Raw genomic sequence first — 21,878 nt, forward strand, 5'->3', positions numbered from 1 at the left:
CTTCATAGTGTAATGGCACCCTATTCCCTTCATAGTGTAGTGGCACCCTATTCCCTTCATAGTGTAATGGCACCCTATTCCCTTCATAGTGTAGTGGCACCCTATTCCCTTCATAGTGTAATGGCACCCTATTCCCTTCATAGTGTAGTGGCACCCTATTCCCTTCATAGTGTAATGGCACCCTATTCCCTTCATAGTGTAGTGGCACCCTATTCCCTTCATAGTGTAGTGGCACCCTATTCCCTTCATAGTGTAATGGCACCCTATTCCCTTCATAGAGTAGTGGCACCCTATTCCCTTCATAGTGTAATGGCACCCTATTCCCTTCATAGTTTAATGGAACCCTATTCCATTCATAGTGTAGTGGCACCCTATTCCCTTCATAGTGTAATGGCACCCTATTCCCTTCATAGTGTAGTGGCACCCTATTCCCTTCATAGTGTAGTGGCACCCTATTCCCTTCATAGTGTAGTGGCACCCTATTCCCTTCATAGTGTAATGGCACCCTATTCCCTTCATAGTGTAGTGGCACCCTATTCCCTTCATAGTGTAGTGGCACCCTATTCCCTTCATAGTGTAGTGGCACCCTATTCCCTTCATAGTGTAATGGCACCCTATTCCCTTCATAGTGTAGTGGCACTCTATTCCCTTCATAGTGTAGTGGCACCCTATTCCCTTCATAGTGTAGTGGCACCCTATTCCCTTCATAGTGTAGTGGCACCCTATTCCCTTCATAGTGTAATGGCACCCTATTCCCTTCATAGTGTAATGGCACCCTATTCCCTTCATAGTGTAATGGCACCCCTAACGGCCCCACCAGCCATCTGGCAGTCAGATGTACTGGCCCTCAAGGGAACAGACAGGCAGGACAGTTCTCTCACTTCTACCCTACACAAAGAGGACAGAAAGAAGTAGATAACCAACGCTGTTGGACTGGGGCAATAAGCACACTAGCTGATGGCAGAGCCATGTAAAGGGCATTCGAGTGTCGGACTGTGTGAGCTCTAAGGGGTGGTTCCCTCTGACTGTAGGTGGAAGGACCTTGGGTCCCAGAGGGAAGGGATTTTTGGGGGGAGACTAGTGATTAGGAGACTAGTGGTGTTGTTGGGACAGTCAGACAGTGGTGATTAGGAGACTAGTGGAGTGTTGTTGGGACAGTCAGACAGGTTGAATTAGGAGACTAGTGGAGTGTTGTTGGGACAGTCAGACAGCGGTGATTAGGAGACTAGTGGTGTTGTTGGGACAGTCAGACAGTGGTGATTAGGAGACTAGTGGAGTGTTGTTGGGACAGTCAGACAGCGGTGATTAGGAGACTAGTGGTGTTGTTGGGACAGTCAGACAGCAGTGATTAGGAGACTAGTGGAGTGTTGTTGGGACAGTCAGACAGCGGTGATTAGGAGACTAGTGGAGTGTTGTTGGGACAGTCAGACAGTCAACATGAGTCAAGGACCAATTTAGCAGTGGTGGGCCACCAGGCCCAGCAAGGCCTTTTCTGCTGGCCTAAACATCATCAGAATATATATATTATTTAAAATATATTTTCCCACAAATATGTATTAAATTATTCCCCAGAGTAAGAGTTACACTCTTCATTTCATAGCGTTCCTCTTGGTTGCACTGCTTCCAGCCCCAGGTTGAGATTTGGAGGGCTGGTCTTTATGTTAGATCTTTTATCCAATCATATTCAGCCATCATGTGTTGCCAGGGGTCTAAAATCTGCCCCCAGGCCTTCCGAATCAACAGTGCGGGCACTTGTAGCTTAAAGTGAATGGAAATGAAAGTTTTGTGTCAACAAATCAGCTTTAGAGTTGGCTATTGTACGCCTGCTGGCTGGCTCCAGTGTTACACAGGAGCCAGCTAGCAGGCGTAGTGCGTGCACATCTTTTGATTGGATTACCAATATTGAGAGGCAGGTCCTGTATGGGCAGGTCTATGCAGAACCTCAGAACTAGGAAACAGAATTTGATAAACAAATTAATTTGCGTAATACTAAGCTGTTTTTTCAACCCACAATGGCGGAAGGAGGAGAAGATATCGATTTGGTCGAGGATATAATTATAACGGCATTCTCAAGACAAACTTTTCAAGAAAAGTTAGACATTGTAAGGAGAAGTCGGCCAACGCTGACGCTACAAAGCCTGTCACAGGAGGGAAAGGGGTTCGTTCGCCACTTTCAAAGTTCCAACTACGAGCGCTATCAATGGCTCACAGGCTCCGAGAAGCACTGCAGACTGTACTGCTGGGAATGCCTATTATTACAATTGAGCGAGAGAGGCGCAGGTTCAGTCAAATCTACGATGACACAGCGCGCATCTCAAGTTCACCAAGCGCACGCAGAGGCCCAGTACAAGGAGACCCTCGCACATACTACCAACAACTCCACAGCAATATTCTGGACAACATTCTTTGCCAGATACGAAACAGGTTTCAAGATCATGAAAAATGTATGTTTCTCTCTGTTACGGTTTTCTTCTGTTGAAAGAGAGGCGGACCAAAACGGAGCGCGGTTATTTGTAAACATCTTAAATAAAGATAAATACGAAAATAATAAAGAAAACACAAAATACTAAAGCCAGGGCGTGACACCCTCCCTCCTGGACCCCCAGCACTTTCAGACCTACCTTCTCCAGCTTAACAGAGAGTCACGGAACACTGTTCGACCTATCCAAGCTAAAAACAGAACTGACTGTAATGTATGCTATGACTGATTTTTGAAGGGAAAAGTCCCTCTGATCTCCTTGATTTCTTTAAGCAGAAAAATGTGAATGAGGACATGGGGCAACTTCAAACATTGGCATGTGTGACAGTGACTATCCCCGTGTCCACGGCTTCTGTCGAGCGCTCATTCTCGACCTTAAAAGGGAATCAAAACGTATTCCAGAAATGCTACTGGACAGACTCGGCTTTCAGCATTAGCCTCCATGTCGATAGAAAAGGACTTATTGGTGGAACTAAGACGCACAGATAAGACTGTACAACAGAGTCATTGAAGTCTTCTTGAGGAAAGAAAGGAGGATGGATTTTGTGTTCAAATAATCAGTCTTTGGTGAGTAGGCATGCAATGCATTTTATTTTTTATTAAATGTGTATGTATGTTTCGCATTTCATTTCGTTAATATTAAATAGCCTATACATTAACGAAATAAAATGGCAAATAGCCTGTGTTGCAAATGATTTGTTTTCTCTCTTTTATTTTCAGTAAATAGTTATGTGTCTTTATCATTACGGTGAAACTGCTTTGGGTGCGACACAACGCCTGGTTATACTGCGTTTCTGTCTAAATGTATAGTGTCTAGAGCCATGGCATCATAATGATGGTAATAAGAGGTGGATTAATTCGGGTGGGACTGTGTAGGACCTCACTGAAGGCCCAGGCCCCAGGCCCACGGCACGCCACTGCTATTTAGTCATGTTGTAACCAAGGCAACTGTTTGGGAACATTCTGCGTGTGTCTCGAATGGCAGCCTAGTCCCTTTAGATGAAAGGGCTCTGGTCAAGATTAGTCACTATGAAGGGAGTTTGGTGTCTCGAATGGCAGCCTATTCCCTTTAGATGAAAGGGCTCTGGTCAAGATTAGTCACTATGAAGGGAGTTTAGTTCCATTTAGGACGTCGCCTCTGTTTCAGATCATGTCTACCTGAAAGCTTTGATTTGACTGTACCTAAGGCTACTGTGGTGTAGGGCTGGGTGGTAAAACCGTATTTTACTATATACTGGTATTTATGAACGGACTGCTTTGGGTTTTTACTTTACCTTCTATAACGTTATTTGAATGTTTGGTTTGTTAAATGTGATACACCGTTGTGTAACGTCCATTTTTATAGTTTACTCCGCTACTTGAGTCATCCCTCACCTCTCTCTCCACGCCCCTTTCCACACAGACTAAGCCCCGCCCCCTGTCACTCAAGGAGCGCATTTGTTGTTGCTTGACCACGAGACACTTTCGTTCAGTCTGCATGGTCAGTGCAGCACATGCAACAATGTTGATGACAACGATGTTGTTTCCACTTTGATCTTAATATAAATCCACAAGCGTTCTATGATTACAATATTAGTTTGTGTTTCTTACATCTGCAAACAGCTAGTTTGTATTTTCTTAGCAAGTTATGCTAAAGCGTTTTAGATACTAAAGCTAATCGCTAGTTAGCTGGCTAGCTAACAGTATCTTCTAAATCAAAGAGGAATAGGAGAAGCATGAATATGTTGGCTATATATGAATAAAGATTTAATGAAGCCAAAGATTATAGGGTCCCCTAGGAAACACTGAACATCACTTTGGTTCCTACCCTGTCACAATAACTCGTTCATGGCGTTTCCATTTATTGTCATGTCAAACAAAACTGTATTCAAAGTGCCCACTATTATTTATATTCTAACTAGTGGTTGACGGATTTATGATTTTTTAATACCGATTTATTGGAGGACCAAAAAAAGCTGATACCGATTAATCGGACGATTGTATTTATTTATTTATTAATAACAAATAAATAAAGTTATTTTTTAAAAGCATTTTTTACATATTTATTTGTAATAATGACAATTACAACAGTACTGAATTAACACTTTTATTTTAACTTAATATAATATATAACACGAGTCTTCAATATTCCCAGTTAAGAAGTCTTAGGTTGTAATTATTATAGGAATTATAGGACTATTTCTCTCTGTACCATTTGTATTTCATAAACCTTTGACTATTGGATGTTCTTATAGGCACTATAGTATTGCCAGCCTGATCTCGGGAGTTGATAGGCTTGAAGTAATAAACAGCGCTGTGCTTCAAGCATTGTGAAGTGCTGCTGGCAAACGCAGGAAAGTGCTGTTTGAATGAATGCTTACGAGCCTGCTGCTGCCTACCACCACTCAGACTGCTCTATCGAATCATAGACTTAATTATAATATAATAAACACACGGAAACACGAGACTTTGGTCATTAATAAGCCACCTGCGACATTGTCTGTTTTTCTAGCAAGTTTGATGTGAAAAGGACATATATTTCTGAAGTCTCTCTGGATGCCCCAGGGTGGAAGTGGAATGGGGAAAGGGGGATATCTAGTCAGTTGTACAACTGAATGTATTCAACTGAAATGTTTCTTCTGCATTTAACCCAACCCTTCTGAATCAGAGCGGTGTGGGGGTCTGCCTTAATCGACATCCACGTCTTCGCCGCCCGGGGAACAGTGGGTTAACTGCCTTGCTCAGGGGAACAGTGGGTAAACTGCCTTGCTCAGGGGAACAGTGGGTTAACTGCCTTGCTCAGGGGAACAGTGGGTTAACTGCCTTGCTCAGGGGAACAGTGGGTTAACTGCCTTGCTCAGGGGAACAGTGGGTTAACTGCCTTGTTCAGGGGAACAGTGGGTTAACTGCCTTGTTCAGGGGAACAGTGGGTTAACTGCCTTGTTCAGGGGAACAGTGGGTTAACTGCCTTGTTCAGGGGAACAGTGGGTTAACTGCCTTGTTCAGGGGAACAGTGGGTTAACTGCCTTGTTCAGGGGAACAGTGGGTTAACTGCCTTGCTCAGGGGAACAGTGGGTTAACTGCCTTGCTCAGGGGAACAGTGGGTTAACTGCCTTGCTCAGGGGAACAGTGGGTTAACTGCCTTGCTCAGGGGAACAGTGGGTTAACTGCCTTGCTCAGGGGAACAGTGGGTTAACTGCCTTGCTCAGGGGAACAGTGGGTTAACTGCCTTGCTCAGGGGAACAGTGGGTTAACTGCCTTGTTCAGGGGAACAGTGGGTTAACTGCCTTGTTCAGGGGTACAGTGGGTTAACTGCCTTGTTCAGGGGTACAGTGGGTTAACTGCCTTGTTCAGGGGTACAGTGGGTTAACTGCCTTGCTCAGGGGTACAGTGGGTTAACTGCCTTGTTCAGGGGAACAGTGGGTTAACTGCCTTGTTCAGGGGTACAGTGGGTTAACTGCCTTGTTCAGGGGAACAGTGGGTTAACTGCCTTGTTCAGGGGAACAGTGGGTTAACTGCCTTGTTCAGGGGAACAGTGGGTTAACTGCCTTGTTCAGGGGAACAGTGGGTTAACTGCCTTGTTCAGGGGAACAGTGGGTTAACTGCCTTGCTCAGGGGCAGAACGATCGCTTTTTATTTTGTCAGCTCAGGGATTCGATCCAGTAATCTTTCGGTTACTGGCCCAACGCTCTAACTACTAGGCTACCTGCCGCCCCTCGGATTGTGTGTGTGTGTCCTGGTCTGTCTTTGTGTGTGTGTATTTAGGGGGATGGAGTGTCTGCCGCTGGTCTCAGGCCAGCTGTGGCGGGTCGGGGTCGGCCCCTGCTTGCTGGTCTGTGTGGAGCAGACCGGCGGGGAGGCTCATCTTTTGTTTAATCTGCTTCACTGCAAAGCCCTGTGTCTGTGTACCAAATACCACCCTATTCCCTATACAGTGCACTACTGTTGACCAGGGCCCATTGTGCTCTGGTCAACAGTAGTACACTAGGGAAAATATTGAGATGCCCTGGGTTTATTCAGAGAGGTGCTGCAGAAGGATGCCTGCTCAGATTGTTGTTGAAGGCTGTAGCAGAGGGCTCAGCATCAGATGAGGCTATAATTAACATTGAAACACACCCAACCTCAGGATTGATGTAAGCCTGTTGAACTGTTGAGCGGTACAGATCTAGAATCAGGGTTTACTGCTTGGTATGTTCTGAGAAAGCAGCTGGAAGTACTGTAGAAACATCATCAAGAAAAGCAATGAGAGAAATTGTCTCATTGTTATATTTCACTATTCATACGTTTCCTCTTTCAATCAGCAGGCTACAATTTGAACGTGGTGGTGTTGGAATCAACACAGATTTGTGAAACCTCTATAGTGTGCATGCAAGTGTGCCTCAGTGTGGCCTCATAGTGTGACTGAGTCCCCACTGCTGTTCCTCTGTATGACTTCCTGTGTCTGAGTCAAAGTCCTCTCTTCTGTTCCTCTGTTTGACTTCCTGTGTCTGAGTCAAAGTCCTCTCCCCTGTTCCTCTGTATGACTTCCTGTGTCTGAGTCAAAGTCCTCTCCTCTGGTCCTCTGTTCCTCTGTTTGACTTCCTGTGTCTGAGTCAAAGTCATCTCCTCTGTTCCTCTGTTTGACTTCCTGTGTCTGAGTCAAAGTCCTCTCCTCTGTTCCTCTGTATGACTTCCTGTGTCTGAGTCAAAGTCCTCTCCTCTGTTCCTCTGTATGACTTCCTGTGTCTGAGTCAAAGTCCTCTCCTCTGTTCCTCTGTATGACTTCCTGTGTCTGAGTCAAAGTCCTCTCCTCTGTTCCTCTGTATGACTTCCTGTGTCTGAGTCAAAGTCCTCTCCTCTGTTCCTCTGTATGACTTCCTGTGTCTGAGTCAAAGTCCTCTCCTCTGTTCCTCTGTATGACTTCCTGTGTCTGAGTCAAAGTCCTCTCCTCTGTTCCTCTGTATGACTTCCTGTGTCTGAGTCAAAGTCCTCTCCTCTGTTCCTCTGTATGACTTCCTGTGTCTGAGTCAAAGTCCTCTCCTCTGTTCCTCTGTATGACTTCCTGTGTCTGAGTCAAAGTCCTCTCCCCTGTTCCTCTGTTTGACTTCCTGTGTCTGAGTCAAAGTCCTCTCCCCTGTTCCTCTGTATGACTTCCTGTGTCTGAGTCCACTCTCCTCTTGTCGTCCCCAGCTGCTTGTGGAGTATGGGTACAACTGCCAGCGCAGCGCCACAACCCGTCTCTGTCTCAGGCTCCATATCCTCTGTAGCAGCGCCCCAGCATCCTCCTCCGCTTGAGAGTCTCCATGGCAACGGGGCGGTGAACAGCAGGCAGTCTATCAGCATGAGCTCTTCCCAGACGGTGAAGATCCACAGCGGCAAGGCCAAGTCTATCATCACTAACAAGGTGGCGCCTGTCGTCATCACGTAAGTCTCATCACGCCTCCAATCATTCAAGTCACGTAACCACCATCCAAGGGATGTTTACCATGAGAATCCCTGAGGCTTTGATCACTAAGGTGTGAATGGATGGGGAGGGGGGGGGGGGGGAATGGTGAAGTGTGGGGACGGGGGACGGGATGGGGGTAGTTGAGTTTGTGTGTGTGTGTGTGTGTGTGTGTGCTGTTATCTAATTTGTCTTGTCTTGGGTTCAGAAGATAAGGTCATTTATCTTATCTGACTAATGAAATGTTGGGTCGGTCTCCAGTGGAAACCACAGTACCACTGAGAGGGATTGAATGCCCTGTTTCACCATGTTGCAGATGACGGCTACGTTATCTTCTGTATTCCAGATATAATTGCAGACAGGAATTTCAGATCCACGATGACCTCTTCAGAACAAACTACAAAGTGGGCCGGATATCAGACTCAATGCCTGAACACTACTTGGTACAGGTAGGAAGAACCCCCCCCCCCCCCCCCCCCCCCCCAGACTCAATGCCTGAACACTACTTGGTACAGGTAGGAAGAACCCCCCCCCCCCCCCCAGACTCAATGCCTGAACACTACTTGGTACAGGTAGGAAGAACCCCCCCCCCCCCCCAGACTCAATGCCTAAACACTACTTGGTACAGGTAGGAAGAACCCCTCCCCCCAGACTCAATGCCTGAACACTACTTGGTACAGGTAGGAAGAACCCCCCCCCCCCCCCCCCCAGACTCAATGCCTGAACACTACTTGGTACAGGTAGGAAGAACCCCACATTGACTTCACATTGATGTTGTTGTTACTTCACATTGATATTGTTGTTACCCCTTGTTACTTCACATTGATGTTGTTACCCCTTGTTACTTCACATTGATGTTGTTGTTACTTCACATTGATGTTGTTGTTACCCCTTGTTACTTCACATTGATGTTGTTACTTCACATTGTTGTTGTTACCCCTTGTTACTTCACATTGATGTTGTTTCCCCTTGTTACTTCACATTGTTGTTGTTGTTACTTCACATTGATGTTGTTGTTACCCCTTGTTACTTCACATTGATGTTGTTGTTACTCCTTGTTACTTCACATTGATGTTGTTGTTACCCCTTGCTACTTCACATTGATGTTGTTGTTACCCCTTGCTACTTCACATTGATGTTGTTGTTACCCCTTGCTACTTCACATTGATGTTGTTGTTACCCCTTGTTACTTCACATTGATGTTGTTGTTACCCCTTGCTACTTCACATTGATGTTGTTGTTACCCCTTGTTACTTCACATAGATGTTGTTGTTACCCCTTGTTACTTCACATTGATGTTGTTGTTACTTCACATTGATGATGTTGTTACCCCTTGTTACTTCACATTGATGTTGTTACCCCCTGTTACTTCACAATGATGATCTTGTTACTCCTTGTTACTTCACATTGATGTTGTTGTTACCCCTTGTTACTTCACATTGATGTTGTTACCCCTTGTTACTTCACATTGATGTTGTTACCCCTTGTTACGTCACATTGATGTTGTTGTTACTCCTTGTTACTTCACATTGATGTTGTTGTTACTCCTTGTTACTTCACATTGATGTTGTTACCCCTTGCTACTTCACATTGATGATGTTGTTACCCCTTGTTACTTCACATTGATGTTGTTGTTACTTCACATTGAGGATGTTTTTATCATCTTGCGTGGCCATTGGTCCTTCTGATCCTCCTATCGCCTGTCACAGAGCTGTTCAGGCATGCCCAGACCCTTATTGTTACCGGGGAAGTTGTTTACTCTCATAGATCACTACGGTTTCACCTGACCGCTTTAAACAAGGATGGACATCTGATAATGAATGACGAGGCTACAGAGATCAGTGTGAAACGAGCAACATTAACGGTTATCCACAACAGTGGAAGCGGAGGCCCCCTTCAACATGCTATTGTTGCTAATCGCTAATGTTGCTCACTTCACACTGATGCTATAAAGACCACCTTGAATAAATGTGTTATGAAGTCCTGGTAGGTATTTATTTATTTATAGGGGACAATGCACATTAGTCAACATCTATATTACAATAATGCAACATCCATGTAAATGGGGTTAGCCATAGTCCCTGGGCAGGTATGTAGTCCCTGGGCAGGTATGTAGTCCCTGGGCAGGTATGTAGTCCCTGGGCAGGTATGTAGGTTCCCTTGGAAGTGTTCCCCGTACTGACTCTAATGGAACCCCAGGGCCAGGGCCCATAGGGCTCTGTATAGAGAATAGGGTGCCATTTGACCAGGGCCCGTACTGACTCTACTGTACCCCCAGGGCCAGGGCCCGTACTGACTCTACTGTACCCCCAAGGCCAGGGCCCATAGGGCTCTGTATAGGGAATAGGGTGCCATTTGACCAGGGCCCGTACTGACTCTACTGTGCCCCCAACAGCAGCTGTTGATGGAAAAAGGGTGTTTCTAAATGCATGTATTTGATTGAGTGACGGTTCTGTGTGTCTGTAGGGTGAGTTCTTCATGGTCCAGGATGTGTACAGCAAGGCTGACGTCCTCAACACTACAGGCAGCTACGGAGCGCCAAACTACCGCCAGGTGAAAGGAGGCTACCCGCTGTACGGCATGGGCCAGCCCAGCCTGAATGGCTTCAAACAGGTCCTCCAAAGACTACAGAGTCAAGGGCATGAGGTTAGTGCACTGCCCTCGGGGGGGGGGGGGGGGGGGGTTTCACTGCGGCTGCATCCCAAATGGAACTATATTTTCTTCATAGTGCACTACTGTTGACCCTTAGGCCTGTGTTTCTCTGTCTCTGTGTCTCTCTGTCTCTCTGTCCCTGTGTCTCTGTCTCTCTCTCCCTCTCTCTGTCTCTGTGTGTCTCTCTCTGTCTCTCTCTCTGTCTATGTTTTTCTCTCTCTCTGTCTCTCTCTGTGTCTCTCCCTCTCCCTTTCTGTGTCTCTCTCTCTCCCTTTCTGTGTCTCTGTCTCTCTGTCTCTCTCTGTGTCCCTCTCTCTACCATTCCCTTTCTGTGTCTCTGTCTCTCTGTCTCGGTCTCTCTGTCTTCCTCTCTCTGTCTCTCTGTGTCTCTGTCTCTCTGTCTCGGTCTCTCTGTCTTCCTCTCTCTGTCTCTCTGTCTCGGTCTCTCTGTCTTCCTCTCTCTGTCTCTCTGTCTCTCTGTCTCGGTCTCTCTGTCTTCCTCTCTCTGTCTCTCTGTGTCTCTGTCTCTCTGTCTCGGTCTCTCTGTCCTCCTCTCTCTGTCTCTCTCTGTGTCTCTGTCTCTCTGTCTCGGTCTCTCTGTCCTCCTCTCTCTGTCTCTCTCTGTGTCTCTGTCTCTATGTCTCGGTCTCTCTGTCTTCCTCTCTCTGTCTCTCTGTCTCTGTCTCGGTCTCTCTGTCTTCCTCTCTCTGTGTCTCTGTCTCTCTGTCTCTCTGTCTCGGTCTCTCTCTCTGTCTCTCTGTCTCGGTCTCTCTCTCTGTCTCTCTGTCTCGGTCTCTCTCTCTGTCTCTCTGTCTCTCTGTTCTCTGTCTCTCTGTCTCGGTGTCTCGGTCTTCCTCTCTCTGTCTCTCTGTGTCTCTGTATCTCTCTCTGTCTCTCAATTTCAATTCAAGGGGCTTTATTGCTATGGGAAACACATGTTAACATTGTGAAGTAGATAATTAACAGAAGTGAAATAAACAATACAAATGGACAGTAAACATTACAGTCACAGAAGTTCCAAAAGAATAAAGACATTACAAATGTCATGTGTACAGTGTTGTAACGATGTGCAAATAGTTAAAGTGCAAAAGGGAAAATAAACATAAATATGGGTTGTATTTACAATGTTTTTTCACTGTTTGGCCTTTTCTTGTGGCAACAGGTCACACATCTTGCTGCTGTGATGGCACACTGTGGTATTTAACCCAGTAGATATGGGAGTTTATCAAAATGAGATTTTTTCCTTTGTGGGTCTGTGTAATCTGAGGGAAATATGTTTCTCTAATATGGTCATACATTTGGCAGGAGGTTAGGAAGTGCAGCTCAGTTTCCACCTCATTTTGTGGGCAGTGAGCACATAGCTTGTCTTCTCTTGAGAGCCAGGTCTGCCTTCGGTGGCCTTTCTCAATAGCAAGACTATGCTCACTGAGCCTCCTCTCTTTCTCTGTCTATCTGTCCTGTCTGTCTGTCCTGTCCTGTCTGTCTGTCTCTTCTCTTCTCTTCCGCCTGTTGTCTTTTTGTCATGGATAAATATTTTGAGGGGTCAGGTACTCTGTCCGTGCTTTGGGACAGACAGACGCACTGTGCCACTAAGCACAAACACAAACCCTGGCTGTGTGGCAAATGGCACCCCATTCCCTATATAGTGCACTACATTTGACCAGGCCCCATAGGGCTTTGTATAGGGAATAGGGTGCCATTTGACCAGGGCCCATAGGGCTCTGTATAGGGAATAGGGTACCATTTGGAAGGTATCCCCATGTGGAATGAAGGAAAATAAAGAATATATCTCAGGGTCGTGAGTCCAGTATGGAAAACTCACTGTAATCCAAATGAAATAAATGGAATTATATAGCAGCGAGTTCATGATCAATTCCTGACTCATGTGGTACATGTCAAATGACAACGGAATGTTTCCAATTGGGTTTTGGAACAAAACTTTACAGATTCTACAACCAAATAATTGGCCTGTTGACTTGTTATTATTCCTGGGCCCGTATTCAAAAAGTATCTGGGTTTTAGAGGGCTGATCTAGGATCAGGTTTCCCCTGTCTACATCATCTTATTAATTACTGCCTATTTTTGAATATAGACCATATGATTTCTCTCCTCTCTTCCCAGGAGGTGATGTTCTTCTGTGTGCGTGAGGAACCGGTGGTGTTCCTGCACCTGGAGGAGAACTTTGTTCCATACACTCCGCGGAGGAAGGAGAACCTCCATGAGAACCTCCATGGCCTGGACAAGGAGGAGACGGTGGAGACCCTGGAGCTCACCATCAGGAAGGAGGTGACCTGGCCTCCTCCTACTAATAAACCTAGAAACCTCCTCTTTTATCTATCAATATACTGGCCTCCTCCTAATAAACCCATAAACCTCCTCTTTATCTATCAACATACTGGCCTCCTCCTACTAATAAACCTCTTCTTTATCTATCAATATACTGGCCTCCTCCTACTAATAAACCTTCTCTTTATCTATCAATATACTGGCCTCCTCCTACTAATAACCCTTCTCTTTATCTATCAATATACTGGCCTCCTCCTACTAATAAACCTCTTCTTTATCTATCAATATACTGGCCTCCTCCTACTAATAAACCTTCTCTTTATCTATCAATATACTGGCCTCCTCCTACGAATAAACCTCTTCTTTATCTATCAACATACTGGCCTCCTCCTACTAATAAACCTCTTCTTTATCTATCAATATACTGGCCTCCTCCTACTAATAACCCTTCTCTTTATCTATCAATATACTGGCCTCCTCCTACTAATAAACCTAGAAACATCCTCTTTATCTATCAATATACTGACCTCCTCCTACTAATAAACCCATAAACCTCCTCTTTATCTATCAACATACTGACCTCCTCCTACTAATAAACCTTCTCTTTATCTATCAATATACTGGCCTCCTACTAATAAACCCATAAACCTCTTCTTTATTTATCAATATGCTGGCCTCCTCCTACTAATAAACCTTCTCTTTATCTATCAATATACTGGCCTCCTACTAATAAACCCATAAACCTCTTCTTTATTTATCAATATGCTGGCCTCCTCCTACTAATAACCCTTCTCTTTATCTATCAATATACTGGCCTCCTCCTACTAATAACCCTTCTCTTTATCTATCAATATACTGGCCTCCTCCTACTAATAAACCCATAAACCTCTTCTTTATTTATCAATATACTGGCCTCCTACTAATAAACCTAGAAACCTCCTCTTTATCTATCAATATACTGACCTCCTCCTACTAATAAACCCATAAACCTCCTCTTTATCTATCAATATACTGGCCTCCTCCTACTAATAAACCCATAAACCTCCTCTTTATCTATCAATATACTGGCCTCCTCCTACTAATAAACCCATAAACCTCCTCTTTATCTATCAATATACTGGCCTCCTCCTACTAATAAACCCATAAACCTCCTCTTTATCTATCAACATACTGGCCTCCTCCTACTAATAAACCCATAAACCTCTTCTTTATCTATCAATATACTGGCCTCCTCCTACTAATAAACCCAATGTCCCTCTTGATCCAGCAGTAGACAGCTTGTCTCCACTACAGATTAGAGGTCGACCGATTAATCGGAATGGCCTGAATAATTAGGGGCAATTTGAAGTTTTCATAACAATCGGAAATCTGTATTTTTGGGCGCCGATTTGCAGATTTTTATTTTATTATTATTATTTTTATACCTTTTTATTTAACCAGGCAAGTCAGTTAAGAACACATTCTTATTTTCAATGACGGCCTAGGAACAATGGGTTAACTGGTCTAGGAACAGTGGGTTAACTGGTCTAGGAACAGTGGGTTAACTGGTCTAGGAACAGTGGGTTAACTGCCTGTTCAGGGGCAGAATGACATGAAACACTTATTTTCCACCATAATTTGCAAATAAATTCATAAAAAATCCTACAACGTGATTTTCTGGATTTTCTTTCTTCTCATTTTGTCTGTCATAGTTGAAGTGTACCTTTGATGAAAATTACAGGCCTCTCTCATATTTTTAAGTGGGAGAACTTGCTCAGTTGGTGGCTGACTAAATACTTTTTTGCCCCACTGTATATTGTCGTCAAGGCTTTATATGGTGGAGCGAGAAGGGTGTGTCTGAAAAGTTTTATAGCCCATGACCTTCACAGGGGCGGGCCACTGATTGAGCAGAGCACTAACCTTATGAATAATTTTATATTCAAACATTTAAATTGAACAACAATTCCATGTGAATCCGATAACTCTGATGTGTAGACTTTCCACTGTAGAGTTTATGTCATCTTATCATTGATGAGAATGTCTCAGATGACAACCGAACTGACATCATATTCATTAAGTACCACCGCATATGTTCAATTGGTCGGATTACCGGAATATAGTTCATTTCCCCCCACCTACTGATGTTCCCAGAATCTCTATGTTAACCAAGGGGTTTACAAATGTAAGGTAGAGAGAGAGGAACAAGGGGGGAAGAGGTATTTATTACTGTCATAAACCTACCCCCAGGCCAACGTCATGACACAGGGTTGGTAGGGACAGGGTTGGTAGGGACAGGGTTGGTAGGGTTGGTAGGGACAGGGTTGGTAGGGACAGGGTTGGTAGGGTTGGTAGGGACAGGGTTGGTAATGGTTGTGGTGTTAGATGTGTCCTCAGACGTTGTTCTCTGTAGCCACAGAAGGACTCATCCAGCAGCCCCGTGTAACACCCACCTGGGTGATGTTTCCTCTGCTGCAGAATCGGGTGCTGAAAGCTCCCCACACATCAGTCCAGAGTACTAGTCATCCTCATTACAAGGCAGACCTCTGCCATCTCAGCAGTGCAGTTCTCTTACGCTTTGAGTGGTGAAACGACAAGCTGTCTCAAGAATGCATCTTTTAAATGCAAACAGTCAGCTGACTAGCTAGCACATCAAGATACCATCATTTCTGCAGGTCTGATACTCAAGACAAGTAGATATATTGGATCAAAATGATATTAGTTAAAGAAAGAAAAATCATTACAACAAACAAACAAAGCAGGTAAAATCGTCTGTTTCCTAACGTCAATAATAAGACTCTCTGGTTTCTCTAGCTCCACTCTGATGCTCTCTGGTTTCTCTCTAGCTCCACTCTGATGCTCTCTGGTTTCTCCAGCTCCACTCTGATGCTCTCTGGTTTCTCTAGCTCCACTCTGATGCTCTCTGGTTTCTCCAGCTCCACTCTGATGCTCTCTGGTTTCTCTAGCTCCACTCTGATGCTCTCTGGTTTCTCTAGCTCCACTCTGATGCTCTCTGGTTTCTCTAGCTCCACTCTGATGCTCTCTGGTTTCTCTAGCTCCACTCTGATGCTCTCTGGTTTCTCTAGCTCCACTCTGATGCTCTCTGGTTTCTCTAGCTCCACTCTGATGCTCTCTGGTTTCTCTCTAGCTCCACACTGATGCTCTCTGGTTTCTCTAGCTCCACTCTGATGCTCTCTGGTTTCTCTCCAGCTCCACTCTGATGCTCTCTGGTTTCTCTAGCTCCACTCTGATGCTCTCTGGTTTCTCTCTAGCTCCACTCTGATGCTCTCTGGTTTCTCCAGCTCCACTCTGATGCTCTCTGGTTTCTCTAGCTCCACTCTGATGCTCTCTGGTTTCTCTAGCTCCACTCTGATGCTCTCTGGTTTCTCTAGCTCCACTCTGATGCTCTCTGGTTTCTCTAGCTCCACTCTGATGCTCTCTGGTTTCTCTAGCTCCACTCTGATGCTCTCTGGTTTCTCTAGCTCCACTCTGATGCTCTCTGGTTTCTCTCTAGCTCCACACTGATGCTCTCTGGTTTCTCTAGCTCCACTCTGATGCTCTCTGGTTTCTCTCTAGCTCCACACTGATGCTCTCTGGTTTCTCTAGCTCCACTCTGATGCTCTCTGGCTTCTCTCCAGCTCCACTCTGATGCTCTCTGGTTTCTCTCCAGCTCCACTCTGATGCTCTCTGGTTTCTCTAGCTCCACTCTGATGCTCTCTGGTTTCTCTCTAGCTCCACTCTGATGCTCTCTGGTTTCTCCAGCTCCACTCTGATGCTCTCTGGTTTCTCTAGCTCCACTCTGATGCTCTCTGGTTTCTCTAGCTCCACTCTGATGCTCTCTGGTTTCTCCCCAGCTCCACTCTGATGCTCTCTGGTTTCTCTAGCTCCACTCTGATGCTCTCTGGTTTCTCTAGCTCCACTCTGATGCTCTTTGGTTTCTCTAGCTCCACTCTGATGCTCTCTGGTTTCTCTCTAGCTCCACACTGATGCTCTCTGGTTTCTCTAGCTCCACTCTGATGCTCTCTGGTTTCTCTCCAGCTCCACTCTGATGCTCTCTGGTTTCTCTAGCTCCACTCTGATGCTCTCTGGTTTCTCCAGCTCCACTCTGATGCTCTCTGGTTTCTCTCTAGCTCCACACTGATGCTCTCTGGTTTCTCTAGCTCCACTCTGATGCTCTCTGGTTTCTCTAGCTCCACTCTGATGCTCTCTGGTTTCTCTCCAGCTCCACGACTTTGCCAAGTTGAACGATAACGCGTTCTACGTGTATAACGATATCGAGCACTTCAAGGGCGAGCCTCAGAGGATGAGCATCACCTGTGAGGAGGACATCCAGGTCACGGAGGAGGTCTACAGGAGACCTCTGTTCACCATGCCTCTCTACAGGTTCATAGTCACTTCCTCTTTTTCACTCCTTCTTTTTTCAATATTTCAATGTGTGATTAGTTTATTTTCTTTTTTCTTCTTATCGACACAATGCAACATGCTGTCTGCCCTGTACAGCACTTTGAGATATCAGCTGATGTACGAAGGGCTATATAAATAAATTTGATTTGATTTGCCCACTCTCTGTGCTCTCTCTCTGCCCACTCTCTCTGCTCTCTCTGCTCTCTCTGCTCTTTCTCTCTGCTCTCTCTCTGCTCTTTCTCTCTGCTCTCTCTCTGCCCTCTCTCTCCGCTCTTTCTCTCTGCCTGCCCTCTCTCTGCCTGCCCTCTCTCTCTGCTCTCTCTGCTCTCTCTGCTCTCTCTGCTCTCTCTCTGCCCTCTCTCTCTGCCCACTCTCTCTGCCCTCTCTCTCTCTCTGCTCTCTCTCTGCCCTCTCTCTCTGCTCTCTCTGCTCTCTCTCTCTGCTCTGTCTCTGCCCTCTCTCTCTGCCCTCTCTCTCTGCTCTCTCTGCCCTCTCTCTCTGCTCTCTCTCTGCCCTCTCTCTCTGCTCTCTCTCTGCCCTCTCTCTCTGCTCTCTCTGCCCCCTCTCTCTGCTCTCTCTGCCCTCTCTCTGCCCTCTCTCTCTGCTCTCTCTCTGCCCTCTCTCTCTGCCCACTCTCTCTGCTCTCTCTGCTCTCTCTCTGCCCTCTCTCTGCCCTCTCTCTGCCCTCTCTCTGCCCTCTCTCTGCTCTCTCTCTGCTCTCTCTCTGTGCTCTCTCTCTCTGCTCTCTCTCTGCCCTCTCTCTCTGCTCTCTCTCTGCCCTCTCTCTCTGCTCTCTCTGCCCTCTCTCTGCCCTCTCTCTGCTCTCTCTCTGCCCTCTCTCTCTGCTCTCTCTCTCTGCTCTCTCTCTGCTCTCTCTCTCTGCTCTCTCTCTGCCCTCTCTCTCTGCTCTCTCTCTGCCCTCTCTCTCTTCTCTCTCTGCCCTCTCTCTCTGCTCTCTCTCTGCCCTCTCTCTCTTCTCTCTCTGCCCTCTCTCTCTGCTCTCTCTCTGCCCTCTCTCTCTGCCCTCTCTCTGCCCTCTCTCTCTGCTCTCTCTGCTCTCTCTCTGCCCTCTCTCTCTGTTCTCTCTCTGCCCTCTCTCTGCCCTCTCTCTGCTCTCTCTCTGCCCTCTCTCTCTGCTCTCTCTCTGCCCACTCTCTCTGCTCTCTCTCTGCTCTCTCTCTGCCCTCTCTCTCTGCCCCCTCTCTCTGCTCTCTCTCTCTCTGCTCTCTTTCTGCCCTCTCTCTCTGCTCTCTCTCTCTGCTCTCTCTCTCTCTGCTCTCTTTCTGCCCTCTCTCTCTGCTCTCTCTGGTCTCTCTCTGCACTCTCTGCTCTCTCTCTGCTCTCTCTCTGCTCTCTCTGCTCTCTCTCTGCCCTCTCTCTCTGCTCTCTCTCTCTGCCCTCTCTCTGCCCTCTCTCTCTGCTCTCTCTGCTCTCTCTCTGCCCTCTCTCTGCTCTCTCTGCCCTCTCTCTCTGCCCTCTCTCTCTGCTCTCTCTCTGCCCTCTCTCTCTGCCCTCTCTCTCTGCTCTCTCTCTGCTCTCTCTCTCTGCTCTCTCTCTGCTCTATTTCTGCCCTCTCTCTCTGCTCTCTCTGCTCTCTCTCTGCTCTCTCTGCACTCTCTGCTCTCTCTGCTCTCTCTCTGCCCTCTCTGCTCTCTCTCTGCCCTCTCTCTCTGCTCTCGCTCTGCCCTCTCTCTCTGCTCTCTCTCTGCCCTCTCTCTGCTCTCGCTCTGCCCTCTCTATCTGCTCTCTCTCTGCTCTCTCTCTGCTCTCTCTCTGCTCTCTCTCTGCTCTCTCTCTCTGCTCTCTCTCTCTCTGCTCTCTTTCTGCCCTCTCTCTCTGCTCTCTCTGCTCTCTCTCTGCACTCTCTGCTCTCTCTCTGCTCTCTCTCTGCACTCTCTGCTCTCTCTCTGCTCTCTCTCTGCTCTCTCTGCCCTCTCTCTGCCCCCTCTCTCTGCTCTCTCTCTGCCCCTCTCTCTGCTCTTTCTCTGCTCTTTCTCTCTGCCTGCCCCCTCTCTCTGCTCTTTCTCTGCTCTTTCTCTCTGCCTGCCCTCTCTCTCTGCTCTCTCTCTGCTCTCTCTCTGCTCTCTCTCTCTGCCCTCTGCCCTCTCTCTCTGCCCTCTCTCTCTGCCCTCTCTCTCTGCCCTTTCTCTCTGCCCTTTCTCTCTGCCCTTTCTCTCTGCCCTTTCTCTCTGCCCTCTCTCTCTGCCCCCTCTCTCTCTGCCCTCTCTCTCTGCCCCCTCTCTCTCTGCCCCCTCTCTCTCTGCCCCCTCTCTCTCTGCCCGCTCTCTCTCTCTGCCCTCTCTCTCTCTGCTCTCTCTGCCCGCTCTCTCTCTCTGCTCTCTCTCTGCTCTCTCTCTGCCCTCTCTCTCTGCCCTCTCTCTCTGCCCTCTCTCTCTGCCCTCTCTCTATGCTCTCTCTCTGCCCCCTCTCTCTCTGCCCCCTCTCTCTCTGCCCGCTCTCTCTCTCTGCCCTCTCTCTCTCTGCTCTCTCTCTCAGCTCTCTCTGCCCTCTCTCTCTGCCCTCTCTCTGCTCTCTCTCTGCCCTCTCTCTCTGCTCTCTCTCTGCTCTCTCTCTGCTCTCTCTCTGCTCTCTCTGCCTGCTCTCTCTCTCTGCTCTCTCTCTCTCTGCTCTCTTTCTGCCCTCTCTCTCTGCTCTCTCTGCTCTCTCTCTGCCCACTCTCTCTGCACTCTCTGCTCTCTCTCTGCTCTCTCTGCTCTCTCTCTGCCCTCTCTCTCTCCTCTCTCTGCTCTCTCTCTGCCCTCTCTCTCTGCTCTCTCTCTGCCCTCTCTCTCTGCTCTCTCTGCTCTCTCTCTGCCCTCTCTCTGCCCCCTCTCTCTGCTCTTTCTCTCTGTCTGCCCACTCTCTCTGCTCTCTCTCTGCCCTCTCTCTCTGCTCTCTCTCTGCCCCTCTCTGCTCTTTCTCTGCTCTTTCTCTCTGCCTGCCCTCTCTCTGCTCTCTCTCTGCTCTCTCTCTGCTCTCTCTCTCTGCCCTCTGCCCTCTCTCTCTGCCCTCTCTCTCTGCCCTTTCTCTCTGCCCTTTCTCTCTGCCCTCTCTCTCTGCCCCCTCTCTCTCTGCCCTCTCTCTCTGCCCCCTCTCTCTGCCCCCTCTCTCTCTGCCCCCTCTCTCTCTGCCCGCTCTCTCTCTCTGCCCTCTCTCTCTCAGCTCTCTCTGCTCTCTCTCTCTGCTCTCTCTCTGCCCTCTCTCTCTTCTCTCTCTCTCTGCCCTCTCTCTCTGCCCTCTCTCTCTGCCCTCTCTCTCTGCCCTCTCTCTCTGCCCCCTCTGCATTCCGGAGAGGCGAGGGAGGAGAGATATCGGATGCGTCCCAAATGTCACCCCATTTGATTAATCTAGTGCACTACTTTGTCCAGGGCCCTATGGGGAATAGAGTGCCACTTGGGAAGGCCTCCTTTAGCATCCTGTTAGTAATCAGATCAGAGGAGCCAAAGCTTGTATTGAGATGTAATGAACAGCCATCTCCAGTCCTCTCCAGACATGTCTACATCTCCCCTCTCCTTCCCACACAACCATCTGGATCTGAGGGATGACCCCATATAACGTCAACAAAGAACATGTTTGAATGTGCCTTTTCAACTTACGTGTGTGTGTGTGTGTGTGTGTGTATACAGACCTAGTTATCTGGTGATAAAGACAGGGAGCAGAACAGGCCTCCTGGGGGGATGTATCTCTGTACTCTGGAACTCCCTGGTGGCCTCTTTTGTTGTAGACGTAGGTTTCCCAACCACCGTTGGTCAAAAGTAGTGCACTACATAGGGAATAGGGTGCAAGTTGGGACACAGACATTATATTAGTAACCCGTTGTCTCTTATTACTGTCTGTCTCATTCCAGGTCAATGTTGTCTTCCTACATTGTGACCTACATAAAGGCAATATTGACAAAATAGATGGGACTTCTCCTGTGAAAACACAGTAACAGTAACTCTCTCTCTCTTTCTCTCTTTCTGTTCTTTCTCTCTTTCTCTGTTCTTCCTCTCTTTCTCTGGTCTTTCTCTCTTTCGCTCTCTTCTTTCTTTCCCTCTCTCTCGGTCTCTCTCTCTCTTTCTCTCTCTCTTCTTTCTTTGTCTCTGTCTTTGTCTTTGTCTCTCTGTCTCTGTCTCTGTTTCTCTCTCTCTCTGTCTCTCTCTTTCTCTCTCTTCTCTCTCTTTCTCTCTCTTCTCTCTCTTTCTCTCTCTTCTCTCTCTTCTTTCTTTCTCTCTCTCTTCTCTCTTCTATCTCTCTTCTCTCTTCTATCTCTCTATCTCTCTCCTTTCTTTCTCTTCTCTCCTCTCTCTCTTCTCTCTCTCTTCTTTCTTTCCCTCTCTTTCTCTCTCTTCTTTCTTTGTCTCTCTCTCTCTTCTTTCTTTCTCTCTCTCTTCTCTCTTCTATCTCTCTATCTCTCTCCTTTCTTTCTCTTCTCTCTCTTCTCTCTGTCTGTCTCTCTCTTCTCTCCTCTCTCTTCTCTCTCTCCTTTCTTTCCCTCTCTCTTCTCTCTCTCCTTTCTTTCCCTCTCTCTCTCTCTTCTTTCTTTGTCTCTCTCTCTCTCTCTGTCTGTCTCTCTATCTCTCTCGCTCTCAGGTACTACCGGCTGCCACTACCGATGGAGGGAGCACCTCTAGAGGAGGATTTTGATGCCTTTGTTACTGTTCTCAGGGTGAGGAGGGTTCTTAGTGTTGTCAGGGTGAG

General features: G+C 47.1%; 1 protein-coding gene across 3 annotated transcripts in view; it reads left to right on the forward strand.

Annotated features, from left to right (window-relative positions):
* The window catches only part of pald1a (phosphatase domain containing paladin 1a), a 115,280-nt gene that overhangs the window by 24,081 nt on the left and 69,321 nt on the right, over positions 1-21,878 (forward strand). For 2 of the 3 annotated variants that reach the window (XM_031813075.1, XM_031813074.1), the window contains exons 2-7: positions 7,628-7,861; positions 8,227-8,329; positions 10,347-10,526; positions 12,654-12,818; positions 17,017-17,177; positions 21,771-21,846. In XM_031813075.1, coding sequence (XP_031668935.1) covers positions 7,641-7,861; positions 8,227-8,329; positions 10,347-10,526; positions 12,654-12,818; positions 17,017-17,177; positions 21,771-21,846 — 906 coding nt within the window. In that variant the 5' untranslated portion in view covers positions 7,628-7,640. Of the gene's footprint in view, positions 1-7,627; positions 7,862-8,226; positions 8,330-8,594; positions 8,621-10,346; positions 10,527-12,653; positions 12,819-17,016; positions 17,178-21,770; positions 21,847-21,878 lie in introns of those variants that run through there. The other variant, XM_031813076.1, reaches the window with a different exon arrangement.

This window comes from Oncorhynchus kisutch, unplaced genomic scaffold (genome assembly GCF_002021735.2).
Source record: "Oncorhynchus kisutch isolate 150728-3 unplaced genomic scaffold, Okis_V2 Okis04b-Okis11a_hom, whole genome shotgun sequence".
Taxonomy (NCBI): Eukaryota; Metazoa; Chordata; class Actinopteri; order Salmoniformes; family Salmonidae; genus Oncorhynchus; species Oncorhynchus kisutch.